The sequence below is a fragment of the Schistocerca serialis genome, chromosome 1, assembly GCF_023864345.2.
Source record: "Schistocerca serialis cubense isolate TAMUIC-IGC-003099 chromosome 1, iqSchSeri2.2, whole genome shotgun sequence".
Taxonomy (NCBI): Eukaryota; Metazoa; Arthropoda; class Insecta; order Orthoptera; family Acrididae; genus Schistocerca; species Schistocerca serialis.
In genome coordinates, this window is record NC_064638.1 from 487,849,262 (window position 1) to 487,868,358 (window position 19,097).

At 42.5% G+C, this 19,097-nt stretch overlaps 1 protein-coding gene across 1 annotated transcript in view; it reads left to right on the forward strand.

Annotated features, from left to right (window-relative positions):
* The window catches only part of LOC126473848 (uncharacterized), a 32,853-nt gene extending 15,428 nt beyond the window's left edge, over nt 1-17,425 (forward strand). The window contains exons 2-3 of the mRNA XM_050101178.1: nt 11,280-11,453; nt 16,834-17,425. Of these exons, the coding sequence (XP_049957135.1) occupies nt 11,280-11,453; nt 16,834-17,021 (362 nt within the window). The 3' untranslated portion in view covers nt 17,022-17,425. The remainder of the gene's footprint in view (nt 1-11,279; nt 11,454-16,833) is intronic.
* The last annotated feature ends 1,672 nt before the right edge of the window (nt 17,426-19,097 follow it).

A 19,097-nucleotide genomic window follows, 5' to 3' on the forward strand; every position in this document is an offset into this window, starting at 1 on the left:
AATAGCAATGCCAATATTGTATTAGGTACGGAAAGCTGGTTGAAACCAGACATAAATAGCAGTGAAATTTTGAACTCGGATTAGACAATGTTTAGGAAGGATAGGACTGATGCTATGGGAGGTGGTGTGTTCATTGCAGTTAAAAGCTGTTTAAACGCAGTTGAGATCAATACTGAGCAGGACTGTGAAATAGTTTGGATAAAGCTGTCAATCAGACAAGGATTGACCATTGTATTATGATATTTTTACAGATCACCAGCATCCGCAACAAACGTCGCAGAACGTTTCAGGGGAAGTCTTGAGTACATAGGAAATAAATATCCAAATTATCCATTAGTTATGGGTGGAGACTTTAATCTGGCATCAATTGAATGGGAAAATTACACGTTTATCACAGGTGACAGAAGCAAAGACTCGTGTAATGTTGTTCTAGGAGCGCTATCGGCATACAACCTTGAGCAATTGGCTAGAAAACCAACTCGAGGTGGGAACTTATTAGATATCTTGGCGACAAACAGACCTGATCTTTTTGAGGAAGTTAATCTAGAAGAAGGTATTAGCGACCATAATGTCGTTGTGGCTTCTATGTCAGTGCAAAAAAAAAAAAAAAAAAAAAAAAAAAAAAAAAAAAAAAAAAAAAAAAAGAAAAACCCAAAGAAACAGCGTAGAGTTTTCTTGTTTGGGAAAGCAAATAAAAGTGTCATTAAGAATACCTTCATAGTCAGCTCGAAGCATTCACCGCGGGACACAAAGATATTGAGCATCTTTGGTCGGAATTTAAAGGTATTGTCCACCATGTGCTAGAGAAGTATGTGCCTAGCAAAAATATAGGGGAGGGAAAGGATCCATCTCGGTACGACAAACATATTAGAAAGTTGCTGAGAAAGGAGAGAATTTCGCACAGTCGTTTTAAACGTAGCCACTGTCCTGCTGACAAACAGAAATTATGCGAAATGAAAGCAGCCGTCAAAAGGTCAATGAGCGATTCTTTTAACGAATTTGAAAGCAATATTTTATCTGCAGATTCTAAAAATAACTTCAAAAAATTTTGGTCGTACGTAAAATCTATGAACGCTACAAATAATTCAATACCTTCTCTTGCTGACAGTACGGGTAATGTAACTGATGATGATAAGCAGAAGGCCGAAATTCCAAACCTAGCTTTCAAAAACTCGTTTACGGTAGAGGACTGCAGCACCATTCCCCCTTTCAACTATCGAACAAACGCAAGGATGGCTGACCTAGTGTTTAGTGTATCTGGGACTGTAAAATATTTAAGATCCTTAGGCGCCAGGAAGGCATCTGGCTCAGACGGTATCCCTGTAAGATTTTATGTTGACTATGCTCCAAATATAGCACCATTCTTATCCATCATCTATGAGAGATCATTGGGACAGCGGAAAGTTCCACAGGACAGGTCATAGCAATCTATAAAAAGGGTAGAAAATCGGATGCACATAATTACCGGCCAATTTCACTGACATCGATTTGTTGTAGAATCATGGAACATATTTTGTGTTCAGACATAATGACCTTTCTATACTCTGAGAAGCTCATCTGCAGAAACCAGCACGGTTTTAGGAAACAGTGGTCATGCGAGACACATCAGGCCCTCTTTGTGCATGATATACAACAGGCTCTAGACACCGGCTCCCAGGTTGATGCCATATTTCTCGACTTTCGAAAGGCTTTCGGCTCAGTTCCGCACTGTCGCTTGCTCCAAAAAGTGCACGCTTACGGCCTATCCGATGACATATGCGGTTAGATAGATAGTTTTCTAACCGACAGGGAGCAGTATGTCGTCCCGAACGGGGTGACTTTAGCAGAAACATGCGTAACTTCAGGTGTGCCCCAGCGCAGTGTAATAGGTCCGCTGCTTTTTATGATCTACACAAACGATTCGGTTGATGGTATTGACAGCGGCATTAGACTGTTTGGCGATGATGCTGTAGTCTACAGGAAAGTAGTATCACCCGAAAGTTGTGAACAAAGCAATGAGGATTTGCAGAAAATAAATGCGTGGTGTAATGACTGGCAGTTATCTCTCAATATTAGTAATTGTAACCTACTGCGTAAACAAGGTAAAAATCCCCATTAATGTACGAGTACAAAATAAATGCCCAGTCTTTAGAAGCGGTAACATCCGTCAAGTATCTGGGGTGACTACTGGAAATGATCTCAAATGGCATGATCATATTACACAAGTAACGGGCAAGGCGAACTCTAGATTGCGGTTTATTGGTAGAATTCTGAAGCGATGCAGTCCTTCGACAAAGGAAATAGGTTACAATACGTTAGTTCGTCCAGTCTTAGAGTGTGTTCGTCTGTATGGTGCGGCCTTTCAAAAGAAAAGTAAATGATGGTGTGACCCTCAACTACCTACCCTCCGACTCAGCGTTGCAATATTAAAAGTTTTGGCTGGTTTCGTTGTCTAGAGACTGGGATACGTAGTTGCCGCATTACAGGCCAAATACTGCTTAGTCTACAGTATACAATAAGAATACACACATGAATCGAATTGTCGAAGGTTTCTATCACTCGGCAATTGCGAATTATATAAATTTATAAATGAAAGATTGCAATTAAATATAATCTGCAGGTTCTATCTTAACGACTTTAAATGATGAGTACGATAGTAGAGGTACTTTTGAGAATGCGGTATATTTCTGCAAAACACTTATTCGTGTCGATGGTCCAGCAATTAAATAAAATATAAGTTGAATAACAGGGCAACAATAGATTCCTACTTCACGTAATTAGTTATGAACAACAACATAGCTCGCGAGATATTCACTCCTGAACGCATACTACGTCTTCACTGCAGAAGCTACGGAAATCACACAATAGCACAGGTCGACACTCCGAAATATTTCTATCATCCGCGACCATGCGCAAACTGCTCCACTGTCCAAGTCTTTCCGCCGACTGTGCGTCCCTCGCGCCGTACTGTCCTGGACTCCTTTCCCGTGACCTGTGCGACTGTCCAGCACCTCGCACTGCCCAGAACTCCCCCGTGTCCTCTCCGGAAACGGTGCTCCTCCCCAACCTCCCTATGCCTCTCTTACAAGGGAACCTCCCCATCGCACCCCCTCAGATTTAGTTATAAGTTGGCACAGTGGATAGGCCTTGAAAAACTGAACACAGATCAATTGAGAAAACAGGAAGAAGTTGTGTGGAACTGTGAAAAAATAAGCAAAATATACAAACTGAGTACTTCATGGGAAGATAGGCAACATCAAGAAGAGTGGCAACGGAGGAGCGACGTGGTCTCGTGGTAACGTGAGCAGCTGCGGAACGGAAGGTCCTTGGTTCAAATCTTCCATCGAGTGAAAAGTTTAATTTTTTATTTTTAGTTTATGTGACTAACTCTTATGTTTTCACCACTTTTTTGGGAGTGATTATCACATCCACAAGGAAACCTAAATCGGGCAAGGTAGAAGAATCTTTTTACCCATTCGCCAAGTGTACAAGTTAGGTGGGTCGACAGCATATTCCTGTCATGTGACGCACATGCCGTCACCAGTGTCGTATAGAATATATCAGATGTGTTTTCCTGTGGAGGAATCGGTTGACCTATGACCTTGCGATCAAATGTTTTCGGTTCCCATTGGAGAGGCACGTCCTTTCGTCTACTAATCGCACGGTTTTGCGATGCGGTCGCAAAACACAGACACTAAACTTATTACAGTGAACAGAGACGTCAATGAACGAACGGACAGATAATAAATATGTAAAAATAAAGAAAGTAAAATTTTCACTCGAGGGAAGACTTGAACCAAGGACTTGTCGTTCCGCAGCTGCTCACTCTACCACGGGACCACGGCACTCCTGAACTGCAATTCTCCATGATGTTGTCTATGTGGCCCATGGAATACTCAGTGTGTATATTTTGCTTATTTTTTCACAGTTCCACACAACTTCTTCCTGTTTTCTCAATTGATCTGTGTTCAGTTTATCAAGGCCTATCCACTGTGCCAACTTATAACTAAATCTGAGGGGGGTGCGATGGGGAGGTTCCCTTGTTAGTAACGAGAGCTGTGATTGGCTAGAGCGCTCCCTCCATGTCTCCAAGCCAACGTGCACTCACAAACATACTGAAACAGATACCAAATACTGGATTTACATTTAAATAACTTGAAATTAAATAAATATTCATACGGCTGGACCATAAACACGCTCTAACACACATTATTAAACACCTAAACAAATTAAATAAACATATATCAAAGGAGTAGCAACAAAAGGTAGGTCAGTAGTCTAATGTCTCTGTGCTTTTTAAAACACAGTAAATATTTAACCAACTTCTTCATGAATACTATATATATCGGATATAAACAAAGACATAGCTGAATAAATGTATTTATAAGCATGCTGCTACCTTTTTTTGTGTGTGTAACTGTGGAGTATTTATGGCCCGACGCGATCGATAGTAATCGGCCACTTTGACCTACAATAACTCATGTCCTATTCAAGTTACATGCCTGTAATTTACGCCAATTTAGGTTTACACTAATAGCTTTCTAATGACACGTCGATCGACGAAATGGGATGAAGCGTTTAGATTTTGGAAATTCGTTGCTGGGTATTACTTGTATAATTTATCATCAGATACTAAACTTTAAACTAATAAATATATTGAAAATCTGATTACACCATCAGAATCGTCGTGCAGATAATAGTAATGTACTTGTTTCTTTTTGAGGTATCATTATTCATCTGGCTACTATTAATTTCTATACGAACTGTGAAATGTCTACCATTAAGGTTTCAGAAATTCCGCCATCTTTGGCACTCCCAGCGCGTCTCCTTCATCGATACAGCGTCACAATGGAATTCCCAGGTACGCGACTGGGCCATGCGCTGGGGCTACCCCTCTCGTCCGGCTAACGATTGGCACCACGTGTTTGCAGCCGGGCCCACGCTGCCTCAGCGACCCGTGCGGCCGCGCCAACTCCGAACTTACAATCTTTCCAGGGCGCCACAATTCGCCCGTTACCTCACAGTGGGACCCTTACCATTTGGGTCTGATTCAAGAGGTTGAGAGGGTCCAAAGAAGAGAGGCAAGATTCGTGACTGGTACATTTAGCCATCACAGGAGCGTTACAAATCTCATAGAAAGTTTGAAGTGGGGTACACTTGCAGATAGACGACTAGCTAAACGGAAGGGGCTGCTTACTAAATTCCGAAATCCGATCTTCGCAGAGAATGTAGAGCATATATTATTACCACCAACTTTCAAATCGCACAATGATCACCATTCAAAGATAAGGGAAATTAGAGCTCGTTCTGAGGCGTTCAGACAGTCGTTTTTTCCTCGCCCGATCCGCAAGTGGAACAGACGGGGGGAAATATAACTTTGGCCCGAATTGTACCCTCCGCCTCACGCCGCTTGGTGGCTTGCGGAGTATATATGTAGATGTAGATATGTAAGGTTGCTGTATAAGGACAATTACGCCATCATATGCTGAGATTTATCTTTATTTCTTTATTATACAGTTTTTCTCTTCTGTAGATCTTTCAAGTTAACGTAGGCACATTTCAAGTGTTGAGTAGGCGCCTGGTAGAAACTGAGTTGGCAGCACTACCAATAGCAAGCTTTACTATTTTGAAAGACACACTCATAGCAACGAAATCCAGCGCTTTATTTCTCATCTGTTCCACAATATCGTAGATAATTCCCCTTAAGACAGTAGATTTTGAGAATGATTTGTGTTTCCCACTTATTCTGACTCCTCTCCATAAAAACTTCATTTTGCTTAATTTATCGTTTTGGAGCCATATCGAAATTTAAAACTTTTCGGCCCCCAAAAACTGTCGCCCTGGCCGGATGATACGATTTGCCCCCTCCGCGTCCCCCTAGTGGAACAAGTTTACATACCTATTAACACCACAGATGATTAAGAGCTTGAAAGAAAGTGTGATGACATAAAACAAATTATTCATACAGTTAAGGCTTTAAGGGGGACAAAAAATTAATTCTGAAAGCCACTTGCTAGAATTTTGCAAAGAGCGTAATTTGGCCATTGCTGACACTCGATTCAAAAATTATGAAAGAGGATTGCATATGTTGGGTAGACTTGGAGACACCAGAAGATTTCAGATGCATTATATAATGGTATGGCAGAGTTATCGAACCCAAATTTTACCCAGCAAAATTGCCATAGGTACGTGCAGATTGACCATAATTTATTGGTTATGAACTGCAGTTTACAACAAAAGAGATAACAAAAAGGAAATGTGATCTGGATAAGTTAAGACCCAGAGGTCATCGAGAATCTGAAAGGGACCTTTATCCAACCATTAACTAAAACAGGGGAAAGGAATACACCACAAGACGAATGGGCACATTTGAGAGATGAAACAGTGAAGGCAGCAGAGGATCAAAGCGGGAAAAAGGTGCAGTAAAAATCCTTGGATAACAACACATGATGTTGAATGTAATGCCAAAAGGTGAAAATACAAAAATGCAGGAAATGAAGTAGGTAACAGGGAATACAGGTATTAAGAAATTACACTGACAGAAAACGTGAAATGCCGAAGCAATAACAGAGAGAGGGAAAGTGAATGGTTGTAAAAGCATGCATGGAAAAGTAGATGCCACATTCACTTATTTATTCACTTATTTAACCAGATCTGATTAGAGCCATCAGGCCCTGTCTTACATCGGTCCACGGTTCCATGCGCTCACACACACACACACACACACACACACACACGCAGTACCTTTTTTTACATCCTAGTCACCTAAGAAATAATGATCTTAATATGACAACTAGTATTAAAATGATCTGAGTGTCTGAAGTTGCAGCATGGTTAAATATTTATACTGACTGTCAACTAGTAAAGTTAACAGTGGCAGTACTTGTACTACTGCAGATGCTTCCACTGATAGTGGTAACAGTAATAATAAAAGCAATGACAATAATAACAATAATGATAGTGGCAGATAAAAGAAGAATTTATAGATGTACAAAAGAGTTCTGGGAAAAAGGAAATTTACGGAGACTGCATCATCTAAGAGTACTGGGAAATGAGGTATAATAGGTTGGAAAGACGGATGTACAAGGTTAACGAGGGCATGTAGAGAGAACGGTAATCTTTCTTGTTGCTTTAGTAGATATGTCATTAACTGTTTTCTGAATTCCAGAGTCAGGTGCCCGCTACAGAGAAGAACTTCGAGAAAGTGGCTGAACGATTGAATGGGACAGAAAGGATTTTGCTCTGATAGGAGCGGATGTTTCTACCATGCTTTTCAAACAAGTACTTTAAGGTAGAGGAAAGAAATGAGGGCTAGTGTTCATTGATAAACAGTAGAGAAGACAAGGAGTTGGAAATCTTTGCGCTTATCTGCACGCAGCTAAAATGCCTGTACATACGATGGCGAAATGTGACCAAATAGCCGGATATCACAAATACAACGAAAACACAGGCATTCATAACCAGTGCTAGGCGCAGTGAGCGTTCATGAGGAAAGCTTTGCAGGGTCACATAGCTTTAATCAAGAATTGCATGTATAAGTGTTTGTACAAGCTTATTTTTCAGGCTAGGGAGGAATAGCTTTAATATTTTTGTAGGGCATGGAGAGATGCTGATACCTTCTTGCACACTGCAGTTACGCGCACATTTCAACTTAGAATTTCATCTGTTATTACTACTAGACTCTTTGCTGAAGGAGAGAAGTTGATATTTGTCCCATTTAGCGTTAAAGATGATACGGATTTCCGATATTTCGGGCTGATGAGCCTAGAATGACCAACCAGCACCAGTGGGATTTTGGTTGGGTTGAGCTTTAACGCTGTATCCCGTATTCATTTTGGTAGTGCACACAGGTCAGATTTGAGATTCTCGGTCGAAAAGTGATCGTTTTGTGGGCACATTTGTCGTATTCGATCAATAGGCGGCCAGTGCCTATGCACGGAGACGCCAATGTATGAGGTGAACCATTACCGGGAATGTATCAAATATTGTACCATCAACAGACAAAAAGTAATGATAATTTTTTTTCGTTCAACCTCAATACTCGCAGCAAGTTTTCGTGAATGATCTTTGACGCTCCTTGAACCAATTTGCACCCATCTTTTTCTCTGCATGCAACACAGCAGAGCAAACACCACAGCAGCAGCATTTTTATTGCCCAACATTCTGAACCACATGTAAATTCCGTGGCAACCTTGTCCGAGCAAAGGCAGACCCAAATCGTTTACCACTGTGTAGCGTGTGAAGAACAACCGTTTCTGAGATAGCATGGCTAGTAAATCGAGTCGTCGTACAGAGTGCTCGCGAGGACGTCAGCTGTGGAAGGAGCAGACGCACAAGTGCTGAACAAAAAATGGTCAGATTTTCTGTTATGGAAGTGTAGTTTGAATTCAGGTGAACGAATATACGTATTAGTTACAAGTAAGAACCAATAAAGAAGCAGGGGTCAGGGATTTTCTCTGCCTCGTGATGGCTGGGTGTTGTGTGCTGTCCTTAGGTTAGTTAGGTTTAAGTAGTTCTAAGTTCTAGGGGACTTATGACCACAGCAGTTGAGTCCCATAGTGCTCAGAGCCAATAAAGAAGCGCAAGCACTCAATTCTCTCTAACTTATGTCGATCTTGGATGTTGATATAACGCGGTAACTTCGCTTCTTGCTGCACAATAACCATATTAAATTATTTTTAAATTAACTCATTGCTGCCACTTTACGGTAAGTTTCTACTATTTATTTACTTCACCATAGCGTTTTAGGCTGTAGAGCCACTTTGAAGTGCAAGGTGAAAACCGAAACCAATGAATCGTATGGGTAACGAAGTGAAAAGCTTAATGCGATAACATATGATAAACATAATTTAAGGAACATTACCTCAGTTTTATGCCTGCAGCTGAAAAAGGCTCTACAACCAAAATTGCGAAAGTGAAACAAATAAATAATAAAATCGTATGGTCACGTGGCGGTAGTGACTGCGTTTAAAAAGTATATTTGACACAATTCCCTGAAAGGACAAATCATCTACATCTACTACACAGATATTTCGCAAGCCACCGAACAGGACGTGGCTGAGGGTACGCTGTACCACTACTTGTCGCACAGAGAGCGAGGGAAAAACGACTGTCTGTATGCTTCCGTATGAGCCCTAATTTCTCGTGTCTTATCTTTGTTGTCCCTACGCGCAGTGTATGTTGGCGGCGGTAGAATCGTTCGTCAGTCAGCTTCAGATGCCGGTTCTCTAAAGTTTCTCAATAGTCTTTCTCGAAAAGAACGTCGCCTTTCCTCTAGGGATTCCCATTTGAGCTCCCGAGGCATCTCCTACCGGTAACGAACCGGCAGCCCTCCTCTTAATTGCTCGATATCTTCCTTCAGTCCGACCTGGTAGAACACCAAACACACGAGCAGCACTCAAGAATATGTCGCACTTGCGTCCCATATACGGTCTCCTACAAGTGAACCACTCTTCCCTAAAATTCTCCCAATAAACCGAAGTCTATCAATCGCCTTCCATACCACAGTTCTCACATGACATCATCATGTGAAGTCATATCAGCTCTCTAAAGAGTGCTGATTACTAAAGTGAATGGAAGCGAATGTGAGTGAAGGAGTTCAGAAACTATCCACTTTTAGCGTTTCAGCTGTGCAATTGTTCGCTCTGGCCTCTAGAGTACTATTTATAGGCACCACGTTTTGTAATTAAAATGCTTTTGTAATTACAGTTCCGGAACTCCTGAATAAAATTCTTGCAGCTGTCACAGTGTACGTACTTTTTTCTACTTCTTCTGTCGAGCTTTGTTTTGATGTGATTTACACTACTGGCCATTAAAATTGCTACACCACCAAGATGACGTGCTACAGACGCGAAATTTAACCAACAGGAAGAAGATGCTGTGATATGCAAATGATTAGCTTTTCTGAGCATTCACACAAGGTTGGCGCCGGTGGCGACACTACAACGTGCTGACATGAGGAAAGATTCCAACCGATTTCTCATACACAAACAGCAGTGGACCGGCGTTGCCTGGTGAAACGTTGTTGTGATGCCTCGTGTAAGGAAGAGAAATGCGTACCATCACGTTTCCGACTTTGATGAAGGTCAGATTGTAGCCTATCGCGATTGCAGTTTATCGTATAGCGACATTGCTGCTCGCGTCTGTCGAGATCCAATGACTGTTAGCAGAATATGGAATCGATGGGTTCAGGAGGGTAATACGGAACGCCGTGCTGGATTCCAACGACCTCGTATCACTAGCAATCGAGATGACAGGCATCATATCCGCATGGTTGTAACGGATCGTGCAGCCACGTCTCGATCCCTGAGTCAACAGAAGGTGACGTTTGCAAGACAACAACCATCTGGACGAACAGTTCGACGACGTTTGCAGCAGCATGGACTATCAGCTCGAAGACCATGGCTGGGGTTACCCTCGACGCTGCATCACAGACGGGAGCGCCTGCGATGGTGTACTCAACGACGAACCTGGGTGCACGAATGGCAAAACGTCATTTTTTCGGATGAATCCAGGTTCTGTTTACAGCATCATGATGGTCGCATCCGTGTTTGGCGACATCGCGGTGAACGCACATTGGAACCGTGTATTCGTCATCGCCATACTGGCGTATCATCCAGCGTGATTGCCTGGGGTGCCATTGGTTACACGTCTCGGTCACCTCTTGTTCGCATTGACGGCACTTTGACAGTGGACGTTACATTTCAGATGTGTTATGACCCGTGGCTCTACCCTTCATTCGATCCCTGAGAAACCCTACATTTCAGCAGGATAATGCACGACCACATGTTGCAGATCCTGTACGGGCCTTTCTGGGTACAGAAAATGTTCGACTCCTGCCCTACCCAGCACATTCTCCAGATCTCTCACCAACTGAAAACGTCTGGCCATTGGTGGCTGAGCAACTGGCTCGTCACAATACGCCAGTCACTATTCTTGATGAACTGTAGTATCGTGTTGAAGCTGCATGGGCAGCTGTACCTGTACATGCCATCCAAGCTCCGTTTGACTCAATGCCCAGGCGTATCAATGCCGTTATTGCGGCCAGAGGTGGTTGTTCTGGGTACTGATTTCTCAGGATCTATGCACCCAAATTGCGTGAAAATGTAATCACATGTCAGTTCTAGTATAATATATTTGTCCAATGAATACCCGTTTATCATCTGCATTTCTTCTTGGTGTAGCAATTTTAATGGCCAGTAGTGTAATTTTGAATTCAGGCAGAACTTTGCTGGACACCATGTACCTTCCTGGAAGCTTGCTGCCGTACGTCAGTCCCTGACGACGGACTTGTGTTGCAGGTTGCTTGCTGCTGGTGATGGCGGAGGTGTGCAGGGCGCAGCTGTGCTCTAACTGCGAGTGCCTGCCTGAGCCGGTGTACCGGCCGCTGTGCGCCCGCCAGGAGGGTACCGGCAAGTACCGGGGCTTCCGGTCTCTCTGCGAGCTCCAGTGCTCCAACCGCTGCCGCAAGAACAGTAAGTGCTCCGCAATCTGCGTCCTAGGAATGGCGGTTATCGCTGAAACAACCGGTTTTCGGATCTATTTGTTTTTTATTTTTCAACACCAGTTTTGCCGAACTGTTAAAAACGCTCAAAGTAACAGGTTTCTGAAATAACCGACTTTCGGTTTTTTATCATGTTTTTTCCTGTAATAAATGTAGAACTCGAACAAAGACTGAAAAATTTCGATTGCCTCTTTTTCAACATACATGTAATCAAAACACTAAATTAAATGAGCAAATGAAAGAAAACTTAGTTTGAACTCCATTCGCTGCTTTTCTCTGAAAGTGACAGGTGGTTAACTTCTACAAAAGTCACCAGTATTCTCTTGTAGATGCTAATTTTTTGATGCAGTCTGGGAGCATACCACTATTTGGACATTAAGGGTGAAAACTGTGGCTGAAGCACTCTATTTTTCGTGTTAATTTGTCCGTTCTCAAATGCTAAAAGCAGAGAAAGGCATGTTACGTAGACGCAGGCAGCAAATCAGCTGTTTTCTGTTTTTATTGTAACTATGAATGAACTGATAATTTTAACCAGAATGAGATTTTCACTCTGCAGTGGAGTGTGCGCTGATATGAAACTTCCTGGCAGATTAAAACAGTGTGCCGGACCGAGACTCGAAATCGGGACTTCTGCCTTTCGCGGGCAAGTGCTTCTTCGAAGTTTGGAAGGTAGGAGACGAGGTACTGGCGGAATTAAAGCTCTGAGGACGGGGCGTGAGTCGTGCTTGGGTAGCTCAGTTGGTGGTAGCTCAGCGTGTTCGGTCAGAGGGTTATGTGCCCTCTGTAATAAAAAAAAACTGAGTTAATCGATAAACAACGAACTTAAACGGATGTCTTACGACGTCCGCTCCGAGCAGATGCAACGAACATAAAAAAAATAGCCGGCACGGTAGCTCAGCGTGTTCGGCCAGAGGGCTGCGTGCTCTCTGTAATAAAAAAACTGAGTCAAGGAACCAACGATCACTTTGAACGGATGTCTTGTGACGTCCGCCCCGACCAAATATTTTACGCCGGCACGGTAGCTCAGCGTGTTCGGTCAGAGGGTTAGCAGCCCTCTGTAATAAAAAAACTGAGCTAATCGATCAACAACGAACTTAACCGGATGTCTTATGACGTCCGCCCCGAGCAGATGCAACGAACAAAAGTAAACAAAATGAGACTAAAAAAAAAAAAGGTAGAGCACTTGCCCGCAAAGGCAAAGGTCCCGAGCTCGAGTCTCAGTCCGGCACACAGTTTTAATCTGCCAGGAAGTTTCATGATAATTTTAAGTTTCCTCCTTACAATACGTCACAAGTTTGTTGTGAGTTCTCCCATTTTTTAATCTAACAGAGTAATGAAGCATTGTACTTCATTGATACCGCACTTCGTAAACTAAACCCAGACTGGGGATGTGCCATTCTGTAATACAGTTGATATCCAACGACGATAGTGAGAAACTACCAATAGGTCAGATGGGGGAAGTCTTGCACACTGTATGGACATGCATACCAACTAATACGCCACGCCACATTATAACAGGTACATCATTGTCTCGGCAATGTTGTTCCAATTCTTATGCCATGTGTATGTTGCTCGTTTCTATCACCATTGTTGTTAAAATAGCACTGATAGGTTTTGCCATTTTCTGTGATAACGGAATATTTCAAAGCAATGCAAATTTTGCGAATAAAAATTACTTTAAAAAGGGTTTGTTTAAAAACGAAAAAACTTTAGCTCTGCTGCTATGGCTATTTGACATTTCGGTTTTTAACCGGGTTATTAGTGAAAAGAAAAGTACCTGTTATAACCGACACCAAACAAATACCGAAAAATACCGGTTATTCGGAACTAAAATATTGCTATCGGTGTTAACCGGTCGATGTTCCCATCCATACTGCGTCCTCCTCAGTATACTTTAGAATACATCATAACTTTACGCGGATTGCGGTAGCGTTACGGAAACCTCATACTACAGGGCGGTCCAAAAGTCTGGAAACACCCTCATAAAATTCAAATGGAGTAGCAAACAATGAAACAGAGTCCCTACACTCGAGGAACGGGAAGGGGGAAACTTTATAGGCTATGCCACCAACATGGCGGCCACCTTGAAAGCCGCCATCTTGGATTCAACTCCAAAATTTCAAATGGGAATGTGGCCATGTGACATATCAAACAGCTAGAGAATTTCACCAGAAAAACAATGCCGTTGTTACTTTAAACATAGCTTTATTCATTCTCGGGTTATAGCCATTTACATGTGGCAGCGGTGGGACGTTCGGCAGCATGTGTGTTATGTGCCGAAGAGACATTACGCCGATGTTACACAGTCACGAGAGACCACCAACAGTCATAGGAATGGCTCGATATGTTGTCCATTATGTTGGATTGTTAATGCTATCGTCCAAACCCAGTCCTGATGAACTTTGACCAACACATCTGGCTGAATTTGACCACACCCATCAACAATGTGCTGCTTTAGATGATGGAAATCTCGTATTTTCACAGAATAAACCAGTGCTTTGACATGACTCCAAAGATAAAAATCCAAAGGAGTCAAATCTGGTGAACTTGGTGGCCACTCCACAGCACCCCTATGACCAATCCACTTTTGAGGGAACTGCACATCCAGGTATGCTCGCACATTGTGCCCCTAATGTGGTGGAGCTCCATCATGCTGGAAGAATTCCGGAAATGTTCCGTCCTCTGTTAACAACAAGGGAAACACTTCTTCATCCAATAACCTCACATACTCGTTGGCTGTTAACGTACCATCAATAAAAAAAATCCAACGACTTTGGTACCCCACACCCCACACCACACCAGACCATCACTTTTGTGAGTCGACCGTTTTGGAAGCATCAATCCATTGCGGATATGTGTCGGACCAGTATCTGTGATTCTGCTTGTTCACTTCACCACTGATAAAGAAATGGGCTTCATCACTGAACAGCACCTGATAGGGGAAACGTGGGTTTATCTGCAGCTGCTGTGTCACCCATTCTGCGAACTGAACCCGACTATCTGGGTCATCCTCGTACAGATGTTGGAGCAGCTGAATTTTGAACGGGTGCCATTTGTGCTGCGATAAAATTCGCAGTATGGAGGTACAGCTAACCCCACATTCTTGTGACAGACGACGAGTACTCGGACTCTTGCTAAATAATGCCAACACGCTCACTGTTGTTGCTTCATCGGTGGCGGATTTTGGTCTTCCAGCCTTAGGTTTATCTGCGACAGAACCTGTTGCTCAGAATTTGGCCAAAAGCTTGGCAAATGCGCTGCGAGTGATGGGCTGTCTGGTTGGGTGACGACTGTGCTTCTTTCTCCTGATATCAAGATGATTTCAATGCGTTCTTCATGTGTTAAAGACGTTTTGTAACCTGAAAATAAGGAAACAATGATTAAAACGTTAGCATGAGTAAATGATATCTAACAGTTAAACACATGTAACATAGCAGGCATGGGATAGTCACTTTGCACCGTTTCAGACTCCATTTTATGACTTCTCAATGCGTAATACTCACGCTGCCGAGCTTCCCACTGCTGCTGCTATAACCCGAGAATGAATAAAGCTATGTTTAAAATAACAACGGCATTGTTTTCTGGTGAAATTCTCTAGGTGTTTGATATGTCACATGACCACATTCCCATTTGAAATTTTGGAGTTGAATCCAAGATGGCGGCTTTCAAGATGGCCGCCATCTTGATAGCATAGCCTATAAAGTTTCCCCCTTCCCGTTCCTCGTGTGTAGGGACTCTGTTTCATTGTTTGCTACTCCATTCGAATTTTATGAGGGTGTTTCCGGACTTTTGGACCACCCTGTACTTTTTACCTTAAACGATGCAAACTGGACCCTCTTAGGAACGCTTAGTTCTCTGATTGCCTGTGGCAAACAGTTAAAAAACCCTTTTTTTCTCAGCAACGGGTAGCTGAATGAAGTTGAAATTTACGTTTCCTTGGTGGTGGAAAACATTTAAGAGTTTTAACCCTTTTCGCTGCTATGGGCTTGTATACATGCCCTGCTACGGCTTTCTCCAGTTATTGTGGACGTGTATATGCGCGCCACTTTGGTTTTCATTCTGAACTATGGATGTCTGAATGCGTCCTGAGCCGCCGACCCCCCCCCCCCCCCTCCCCCGCCTACTGCTGCAGACGAGTTACTTCCATATCTCGGTTAATAAAAATTTCGAATATATGTGCCTCATTGCGTGCTATCATTTGATATCTTGAATCGTATATGAGATATGACGATTGTTATGACAACATGATTCGCGATACGCAAGGACGTGAATGTGCGCTTCGCACGAGGCCGTCCTTCAGCAATAAAACTCAATAACTCCAAAAAGAAGTGAGATATCCTTCTGATCTCAGCTTTAAATAAAATTCAAGTATCTTTTATACATTTCGTTCACTGCAATGAATGAACTAAAAACAGTCATATGCAAAGTTTACGCATTGCGTTTTTACTTCGGCAAAATTTAAAAATTTTGCGACCGATCGGACTTCACGTTCCGGATAGCCCTCGTGTATATGGAAGACTATGCGCAGAAGCCAGTAGTTTTCTCACCTTGTAGAGGACCGCTGCAAAGACGATGGAATCGTCGGTTCTATAGTACTTTAGAGTTGCAAAATGATGTAGTATGTTGTCCAACAGAAGTTTACTCCAAGTTGTTACAATAGTTTCTTTTTTGTTTATCTTTAACTAAATTATAAATAATCTGCTGAATTTGTTGTAAGTAGTTAAAGTCAATAAATCTTTCCTACCATCCATATTTATCACATCTAATGGCCTACCCCCTTATCACACATCGCCACACATAAATGTTCCGCACGAAGCATGAAATATGGTCGAATTGTAGTTCATGTTTCTTGACATTGTCAACGTTGGAGATAAGCGATCTCTCGTAATTTTCAATTAAGGATTAAAGATCCTCGACGTCAAGATCTCAAATAAATTTTTATTTCGGTTACTAGTTTCAGCTACACACGAGCCATTTAGGGTCATAAAAACATTCTCGATTAGTGTAATAGTCATAACGGCTGAACACATCGATCAAATCTTTTTTAAAATGACAAAATCCACACGGAACGTGTAGGTAATATAACTTTACACTGTTCATAACCAATCAAATATAGCAAAAGTCATAGAAATAAGGCTTTATACCGTTAAAACTTAGTAACTACCACATTGTAATCAGTGTTTGTAATATCCCACAGCAGAGAGCGTCACGAGTAAGTTATTAGATCACCTTGTAATAAAAATTTACTTACGACCTTGACCTCGAGGATCTTCAGTCCTTAATATAACAATTTTAGTTCGTTTGTGACATATGTTTCGATTTCACCGATGATGTCATTCTATTTTGAGCAGAGTACATGTTCGTGGCTCAACAGCGCTGTGGCAAATACCTGGCGAAGCTAACCAGCACGACAACGTCGACCTCACCGACGTCAGAGGTGGACTCGGGGGGCGGAGACGGCAGGCCAGTGGGGGCAGTTGAAGAGGGCAGTCTGCTGGGGCCTCTGATGCACCTGCTGCTGGGAGCGGCGCAGGGCTAGGGAAGGGTCTAGAGCGCCCCTTCTAGCATAGAGGCAGCTGCTCCTTGGCCGCGACGTCATGTGGGAAGGCCGACTGACTGTAGGCACCCAGCGCCCCGCTACTACAAGGAGGAGTACCAGCAAGTGACCAATTCAGCGTAGGCACTCCAGATAGGACGCTTTATTTTTTCAAATATGAAAATGTGATGGTGTTCTATTTTGGACTAGTTACTGTTAGGTGTGTGACTACAGCAATAAGGGCATATTTTCGAATCAATATTGCCGCACGCTTAGTACAGACAGTTGTTCTAATCAACTAGATTCGTGTGCTCGAAACAGAACAAAGTACAAATCAACAAAAAACTAATCATTGTGTATATGTATATTTTAGTTCTTTGTCAATAAATTATTAACTTCAATATTCATATCGTCTTTGTTTGTTGTACAGTTGTATTCTTTTTCCTGAACGGAGAATAAAAATACCCATGAAATATTCCAGTTACTCCTCCATTTTTCAATAAGTTTCGCTTTTCAGGCAGCAAAATAAGTCCCAATGTACAGGGGATACAAAATGTAGACTGACTAAACAAGAAAAACGTTTCTGAATAAGAGAAATTCATCAAAGTCAGATATAAATTTAAGAGTTAGCAACTCTTTTCTGAGTGTATGACTGGAGCGCTGCATTGTGCAGAGGTGAAACGTGGACGATAAATGTAAATGTCGTGTGACTAGGGCCTGCAGCCGGGTAGACCGTTCGCCGGGTGCAAGTCTCTCGATTTGACGCCACTTCGGCAACTTGCGCGTCGATGGGGATCAAATGATGATTAGGACAACACAACACCCAGTCCCTAAGTGGAGAAAATCTCCGACCCAGCCGGGAATCGAACCCGGGCCCTTAGGACTGACATTCTGGAGACGCGCTGATCACTTTTTTTGTCTCATTTTGTTCTACATTGTTCGTTGAATTTGTTCGGGGCGGACGTCCGATGACACCCATTTAGGTTCTTAGTTCATCCATTCACTCAGTTTTTTATTACAGAGGGTAGAACCATTCAGCTACCGGGGGCGAACTAACGTGGACGATAAACAACTCAGACAAGAAGAGATCAAAAGCTTTTCAAATGTGGTGCTAAAAATCAATGTTTAAAATTAGGTGGCTGTATATAATAACTAATGAGGAGGCACTGAATCGATAAATGTGAAGAAGATTAAATCCCACAGTTCCTAAATATTTTAAAAACTTCACGATTCAGTGCCAAGAGCTGTCGATAAAAATTTCCCTTGTTATTCAACCAGTATCTGTCCACAGACTATCAGATGTCATAAAATATTTACAACAGCTTTCAAACAATGGAAAATCGAGGATGGCATGTAATAATATCATGAAAAGGATAGTTGCTACTCACCATATAGCGGAGATGTTGAGTCGCAGAGAGGCGCAACAAAAAGACTGCCGGAAAGTTAGATTTCGGCCAACAAGGTCTTTGTCGAAAATAACACACACAAACACACGCTCACGCAACCGCAACTCAAACACACAGGACCACAGTCTCTGGCAGCTGGAGCCAGAGACTGTGGTCACGTTTGTCTGAGTTGCTTAGCGCACGTGCGCGAGACTGTGTGTTCGTGTGTGTGTGTGTGTGTGTGTGTGTGTGTGTGTGTGTGTGTAGTCTGTTTTCGACGAAAGCCTTTTTGGCCGAGAACTAACTTTACAGCAGCTTTCAAGACAATATAAAATCAGGTTCCAGGTGGTGATAGTTAAACTGACATTGTTCTCAGTGCTGCATTACTGGCTGTATACACAGCAGAACGCTGAAACATCATAGATATGTTCATTTATCGGTGCACCAGCAGAGTAAGCAGAAAAAAGGTAAGAAGTTGAAGTTTTCTGTACAAAACACATATGTATTTGCGACAGTCTTTTTGTTGTGCCTATCTGCGGCTCAGCATCTCCGCAATATGGTGAGTAGCAAGTTTCCTTTTCATAATATTGTTTATATACTATAGCGCCAAAGAAACTGGTATAGGCATGCGTATTAAAATACAGAGACATGTAAGCAGGCAGAATATGGCGCTGCGGTCGGAAACGCCTATACA